General features: G+C 47.7%; 2 protein-coding genes across 5 annotated transcripts; both read left to right on the top strand.

The window, feature by feature from the left end:
- The first annotated feature begins 746 nt into the window (after positions 1-746).
- LOC136184214 (protein timeless homolog) lies at positions 747-2,943 on the top strand. 4 transcript variants are annotated; one of them, XM_065971074.1, is made up of 11 exons: positions 747-935; positions 989-1,163; positions 1,224-1,280; positions 1,330-1,488; positions 1,559-1,629; positions 1,692-2,079; positions 2,139-2,292; positions 2,346-2,471; positions 2,541-2,652; positions 2,722-2,784; positions 2,835-2,943. In XM_065971074.1, exons 6-11 carry the CDS (start codon positions 1,974-1,976, stop codon positions 2,865-2,867), a joined length of 594 nt encoding a protein of 197 aa, XP_065827146.1. In that variant the 5' UTR covers positions 747-935; positions 989-1,163; positions 1,224-1,280; positions 1,330-1,488; positions 1,559-1,629; positions 1,692-1,973; the 3' UTR covers positions 2,868-2,943. The 4 variants fall into 4 exon arrangements, with proteins under 4 accessions (XP_065827146.1, XP_065827147.1, XP_065827145.1 ...); XM_065971075.1 differs by having other exon boundaries at positions 2,541-2,657; XM_065971073.1 differs by having other exon boundaries at positions 2,722-2,943.
- A 433-nt stretch (positions 2,944-3,376) lies between these two features.
- LOC136184382 (ubiquitin carboxyl-terminal hydrolase 25-like) lies at positions 3,377-7,200 on the top strand (the record flags this gene model as incomplete). Its single annotated transcript, XM_065971275.1, has 18 exons — positions 3,377-3,691; positions 3,762-3,870; positions 3,929-4,066; positions 4,134-4,246; positions 4,312-4,380; positions 4,461-4,532; positions 4,593-4,665; positions 4,848-4,897; positions 4,963-5,070; positions 5,241-5,290; positions 5,346-5,520; positions 5,579-5,785; positions 5,842-5,889; positions 5,943-6,367; positions 6,417-6,512; positions 6,563-6,702; positions 6,757-6,870; positions 6,920-7,200. Coding segments are annotated over exons 1-18 (2,463 nt in total), but the record flags the coding sequence as incomplete, so codon positions are not given.
- Position 7,201: the final 1 nt, after the last annotated feature.

Below are 7,201 nucleotides of genomic sequence, written 5' to 3'. Positions count from 1 at the left end.
GGAGTTCGTCGTTTTCGCGTACTACATTGCTTTCTTTCGCGTACGATCACCTAGACCGCGCCTAGACTTTCCAATTCTCCCCTAGTTGTCTCGCTTTTGGGATCTCGAAGCTATGACGTAGGGCGTCTCTAATAACTTAATTCGTTTAGTGCGTACCGCATGCAACACTTGGACCATGCGCGTTTGTCCCGAGCGAAGGGTGTGGCCTCCAGACTAGCCCTTCTCCCCTCCCGTGTTTATACGGGAGATCAGGGAGAAGGGCCTGGCTACGCGGGCCCGGCTACGCGAGGCTATTTTTTCACGTTTGCGATCGCTTTTGCAGACTTTTCTCCTATCAGTACGTAGCTGCTAGAAGTTCTTTGTTGACAGTAGCTACGCACGCCACGTACTCCCGATAAATGAATTGCAGGCTGCAGACCTCGTACGTCTACGTGGGCGGCATGCAGGGGCCGGGCCGCACCCTTGAGATGACACGTTGGCAACATATCGGTTTGCAAGACTCTCCTACGAACAAGCTTTTTAGACTCAAAGATGTCGACTTGCTGAGAGGAAAGCTGTCAAATATGACGAGAATTGTACCCACCCTAGAAACACCGAATCTTATTCTCAGAGCGGGCTAGCCTCCAGGCTGGCGTGCAGAGCGTATCCTAAAAAGCTAAAGCCTCAACATGATGGGAAATGTTCCGTGCCAAAATTAGAATCAGTAGGCCGCGGATTTTGCGGATTTTACAAAGCGCACGCGCACAATTCGGAGAAAAAAATGGATCGCAACCTTCAGCGAGCGTACAAAGCGCGAGGACTTTCTGCCGAGGACCGCCGCTTTCGAAAAGACGAAGAGGAACACGATCGGCGTCGAACTAAGCGTCACGACGCTCTGAACGCGCGACGAAACCGCGTTCGGAAGACCTCGCCGCCGAAACGGCACATCGCACCGAGTTCGTTCGCCTTTCTAGCTCTGTTATATTGACGCGCGAGTCTTTCGCTTCAGGATCGACGACCCAGGACGAGGGAAAATCGATGTGCGAACGGCTGGTGGAATTCAAGAAGCGAATAGAGCTGAAGAAACGACAGGAGACGATGGAAAAAGCGAAGAAAAAGCCGTTCGTCCTCGTCTCGAAGACGAAGACGATTCCAGAAAGACTGGAACCCGTCAAGAAAATCGGGTATAAGAAAAACTCGAAATTGCGCATGACAGATACATTTTGATTTTTACAATTTTTTAGATTCACCTCTGCGACGACGGTGGACAGCAGAAGACAGGCTATAAGCCTCAGAAACAAGTGTCTAAGAATACATAATTAGTTAATTTACTCATTAGATTGTTTTTAGACCTGCCATGCCGGTTCCGTCAGGAAATTGGCGTCGAGCCAGTCGACTAGAAGCAAGAAGGCGACGGCTCCAGTCACTCGAAAAGAGCAGAAACTGTGGGCGGACTATGCGTTCAAATGAACGGATCTCTCAGCATGGAAAAAACGAAGGACACATGTGGTGAGTGGCGAGGAGACGAAAGAAAAATATCCATTATTTTTTTAATTAATATATTATTATATATACACAGGAGATGTCGGTTTGGACGGAGAACTGCACCATTCCTGTATGGGAGGATCGTCGGCCGTCGCAAACGAAAAGGTAAATTATCGATATTGCAAGACACTATTTACTATAACGTCATTGCTGGATTGTCACTGTAGTCGATTTGAATAAGACGGCTACATTCGATTTGCTCTATGTGGCAAAGCCGCGGGACTTGGAGCCGTGGATGTCGTGCCGTTACGACGTCGACGTCGCTGCGGAAATGTAGTTACGTAGACATGGGACCTCATCTTTTTTCAATAGACGCCTATAGCTCCGAAGGAGGTCGAGTTGATCTCTTTCTCGAAGTGGCATACGCAGTGTAAAAATTCTTATCGTAATATACATGAGTCAAGTATTTATTTTATTCACGTGACTTAGCCGTTTACCCGAGAAGGAAAATGGACGCTCTACTCGCTCTCGACATCGACGAAGAGCTTCTAGCGACCTGCGGCGCTCTCGGATACACCGAAGACGACCAATACTACAAAGGCGAAGAGTGCTGGGGTACGAAAACGGGGCTCCTCTCCCTTTTCGAGCGAATTTCTCGATCGATCGCCGCGCAGAGTGCATGAAAGACCTGATCGGCTTTCTGAAGCGCGACACTTCGAGCTGCCTGACGCGTCGCCAGCTCGGCTGCACGCAAATTCTCCAAACCGATATTCTATCGATTCTCGTCAATTTCTGGGAGGACGAAAATCTGCTCAACGCCTGCATAAAGTAAGAACGAGAAACGAGGACTCGTAAGCGATGAATTGGATCGCGTTACTTAGATTGCTCGTCAATTTGACGTTGCCCGCGTTTCTTTGCATGGACAGTTCGTATCCGGGTCCCAAGGACGTGCAGGCGAATAAAATCTATCTGGAGTTGAATGTACGTACTTGGTTCAGTACAAAGAGGTAAAAATAGAAATAAGTTATTTATAATTAGAACCTATAAATAATGATAAATATTATTATCGTATGCAGTCTTACTCTACTGCTATTGATGTTTGGTCCGTTGGCTGCATCTTTGGCGAACTCCTTCAACACAAGCCCCTCTTTCCAGGCAAATCAGAAATTGATCAAGTTAATAAGATATGTAAGGTCAGACTAATGCCACGTCATTACTTAGGTGTAATTAGTTTTTTTTCTTTTTTTTCTAACGAAGGGCCTGGGTACTCCCAATGAAAAGATTTGCCCTGGATGGAATGCGCTTCCTGCTGTGCAGAAGGTGCGTCTACTCGTCACGTGTGTAGCCTTTGTTATCAAACTGCTTGGCAGGTTAATTTTCTGTACAGCCTTATAACAATCTAAGTACAACTTTTCCTCTAAACGATATGGAATGCAGTGCACAGTATAAATTATATACAACGTGTAGAGTTTTCAATTATTTGAAGGGATTTACTTTATTGATTTCATGACACTAACTTCATCTTTTTTTATTAAGTTTCTAACCTATTATCCTTCGAGACAAATATCAGCAGATGACTCTCTGAAGCACAAATATTTTGCCGTAGGATTTGCAGGCTTTATATAGGATTACTGCTACCATAGCGGCGCGAAGTGGTCCCTACTATCATCACGCGACTAATCCCAGCTAATCCCAGCTCGTCGTGTCTGATGCCGCCGTATAACAGCCCGACGTCGTTGGCTCATCCGTACACGACGAATCCGTACGCGGCAACTGGGCACAATCCGTTCGTCGATCCGTATCAAGGATCGAATTCGGTTGCGCGACGCTCGGCCTATTCACCCTATCCCGTCGCCTTACGGTACACCTATTTCCGTTTCACTTCCTTTGTAGCGCGCGTCCTTGTGGATAACATTAGCTTTTGTCCTCTTTTTTCGCCACAGCAGTTGGTTATTACCTGCCCGGAATCCCGCCGACGTTGGGCACGGACTCAATTGGCGTCGGAACGGCGTTTCCCTATCCTCGTTAGGCGATGAGAAGCGCGACTCGAGTCGTCCCCCCCTCTACCGAGTCCCACGAGCAGTTTCGACGGATCAAACGGAGAAATAGCCTTTCGCCACTTCCCAACAGACACCGATTCGCTCCCATCTACGCCGCCGCCGCAGCCTCCGCTTCGGCCGGAATCGGAAATCGCGATCAGGACATGCAACCGCTCAATTTGGACACCGTGAGAAAATGCGTGGGCGCGCTTTATGCACTTTTCGCTGACTCCATCTCCTTTTTTTTTCTTTGCGAAGGGTTACTGCGCGGCGAAGACGCTCTTGATATCGGACGCCGATAAGCGCGAGCACTTCAATTTGCTCGTGAAGCCGTCGATAAAGAAGCAGTCGCTCAAGAATACCGAATGTGAGCGCGTGGGAATACGGTTTTCGATGATTTTTTAAATTAATTGATTTTTTTTCAGTTTGCATTTTGTCCGGATCCCAAGTCGCTCTCTTCAATCGACCCCAATCGAAGACCGTCAGCACTCGATATCTTCACGTCGGGGGAAATAATTTCCAAGCGAGCAGTCAGCAATGGGGAGCCTTTACTATTTACCTCGGTAAATTGATAGGAATTGGGGGAGCGAGAAGACCTAACTCCTTTTTTTTCTTTCTCTCTCCCTGAAGTCGATGAAAATGAAAGAGAGGGTGAAGAGTTCACCGTTCTTGATGGAGCCGTTCACTACGGTCAAACGGTGAAGCTCGTCTGCACGAAGACAGAAATAGCTCTGCCTCGATTGGTATGGTTTTCTTTTCTCTCCTTCTGATGGCTTCCATTGCAATATATGTTCTCTCTTTTGTTTAGGTCATTCGCAAGGTGGACAACCAGACTGCTATACTTGATGCTGATGGTCCGGTTTCTCAGCTCCACAAGGCGAGTCTCTTTCACTTCCTCGCGAAGTCGATCGTTTCTCACGGTGCCAACCGACGTTTCTTTCTTTCTCACCCAATCAGGTCGCTTTCTATATGAAGGACACTGAGCGCATGTATCTCTGCCGGTCGCAGGATCGAATCATTCAATTTCAAGTAATAGGAACACGAGCCTTTGTTCGTTTCTATTAGAGATATCTATTCTATTCTATTCAGGCAACCCTCCGTCCCAAGGAACCCGCAAAGGAGATGATCAACGACGGGGCTTTGTGGACCATAGTTAGCGCAGGTATACATAAATGAGTTAATTCAGAATTCGCCCCTCTTGAGTTGGACGGACGGTTTCCCTTACGCGAACGCGTGAGAAGGTCTCGTGCTCGTTTCCATGCGGGCCACCGAAGCGTGCGTCTAAGCGTGTCCAGATAGGGATCTGCTGTGACTTTTGCAACGTTTGAGTTCCTTTTATTCCAGATCAAGCCGAATACACGCTCTGCGAGGGAACGGGCTCGGTGCCCACTTCCGTACGTTCGACGCATAAACGACGAACTTTTGATGATTTTTTATTTTTATTTCGTCGGTCTCGTAGATGTACGGTGGCGGATCGGAGGTGAAGCCGACTCTCATCAATTTGACGTCGACGGAAGACGGTGACGACGATGTCCAGAGAGCGATCGCATTGAGCCTTCAAGACGCCGTAAGAAATGAGGGGGGTTAGAGATAGATACACGCTCCAACGTTAGGATTAGCAGTGCAGCATGTCTTAGTCCAGAAACAGTCTTACAGATGTACTGACTGACTCAACTGTATCTCGTAGTGAATATTTTATTCGTTAGAAAGAGTTATTTATTTATTTTTTATGCGTAGAATCATATTAGTGGAGCTCCTCTGTCTCGAGAAGACCAAGATTTGAGCAGGTTAAAGTTTCCCATACATGAAACTCAATTGTGATCTTCGCCTCCCCCCCCAAAGAGCTGTCGAGGCTAGCATGGCCGATACGAAAGGCGGCTCGACACACCGGCGCCGATACGACTCCCTCTTGCTCCACATCGACCCTGTGAATCCCCACGAGAGAATCCGCGACGGAGCCAATCCGGTGGGAATCAAAAACGTTGGGAATACGTGTTGGTTTAGTGCCGTCGTTCAGGTAGATAAAATAACAATTAAATTAGATTAAATAGTTGGGGAGTTTTGATGTTTTGTAGTCGTTGTATCATCTTCCCGTTTTTCGTAACGTCGTCTTGCAGCACGCGAGTCTCGACGATGCACGCGTCGTCAACGGCGACGCGCCGGAGAGCGAACGAGACCAAGCATCGAGTCCGTCCGTGTTGTTTGTAAAGGAGCTGAGAGACCTATTTGCACTCCTACTGGGAAGTCGGCGAAAGTACGTCGATCCAACAAAAGCAGTACAGGTATGAGAAAATTAATTAATTACTATATATTTAGTAGTAGCACGTTGTGTCGTTAACTCAAATCTACGTTCGCTTCCTCCGCATCTAACACAGCCTATCAGCAGGTAAGTAGAACCGTTCCTACTATTCCTAACAAACTTAACCTGTATGTTCTCAGGATGTGAGCGAGTTTAACCATCTTCTCATGGAATGGCTCGAGAAAGCGTTCAAGACCGATTCTCCCGCCTTGAACCCGATCCTCGAACTCTTCTACGGTAAATTCTCCACGATGGGCATGAACGAGGGTAAGGAGTTCCAAACGGACGGCCCGTTTGGCGCCCATCCGCTTCCAGTCCGCGGTTTTCCCAATCTCCACGCGAGTCTCGACGGATTGATGGTCCAGCGCGAAATCGAGCCCGTCAACGCAAGCGGCGTCGGCAACGGCGGTTCGGATGACGTCAAATCGGAACAGGAGACGTGGTTTCGTCATTTGCCGCCCGTTCTCATATTGGAATTATCGCGATTCGAGTTCAGTTCCACCGAAGGAAAAGCGAAGAAGATACACGATAGGTTCGCCTTTGATGAAGTGCTCTACATGGATAGGTAGCCGTCCACAGAAAATAAATAACTATCTTTATTTATTCAATATCAGGTATATGGAGGTTAATAAGGCCGTGACTCGAGAGAAACGAATAGAGGAGTACAAATTGAAAGAGCAGCTTGCTGCATTGGAACAAGAACTCGAAAAGTAAATCGATTCTGATTATACATAATCAGTATTTGCTATTCGATGATTAGATATACAAACTATAAAGGCAAACGGGTTGCGCTGAGAGACGCATTGAATCTCTCTTTGGAATTCGCACAATCAAAGAGAGTGTGCTTGGGTAGTAGCCAGGACGACATGATGCAGGTCTCACCCAAGGAAGAACCTAAAGGCAATTTCAACAAAAGAAAAAAGTAGAGCTCTTTAATCGAACTTCGTTCTCTAGTTCTCTGCAGCGCTCCGAATTTGTCTCCTCGACACGTCTCCAGCGACGTCGTCATGGAAACGCGGACGGAAGATCTGAGTCGATGGCGAGACGAGGTGAACGAAGTCGAACGCGGTGAGAAAAACGCACGCACGTAAACTCGCCCCTCAAACGAGACGAATAGAACTGAGAAGGGAAATAGAAAACGTTCGAACGAAAATCGACGAACTGTACAAAATTGCAGAACTAGAAAACGTGTGCTATCGCCTCCACTCCGTTTTGGTTCACGAAGGCGAAGCGACGGGCGGTCACTACTGGGTCTACATTCGCGATCACGTCGCCGGCACGTGGCGAAAATTCAACGACGTCTCCGTGACGTCGGTGATGTGGGACGAAGTTCGACGCATATCGTTTGGAACGCATCACACGGCGAGCGCCTACTGTCTCTTTTACATCAACGAAAAGG

Source organism: Oscarella lobularis, chromosome 3 (assembly GCF_947507565.1).
Source record: "Oscarella lobularis chromosome 3, ooOscLobu1.1, whole genome shotgun sequence".
Taxonomy (NCBI): domain Eukaryota; kingdom Metazoa; phylum Porifera; class Homoscleromorpha; order Homosclerophorida; family Oscarellidae; genus Oscarella; species Oscarella lobularis.
The sequence above is the reverse complement of the archived record's forward strand: the minus strand, read 5'-3'. Positions and strand labels throughout refer to the sequence as shown.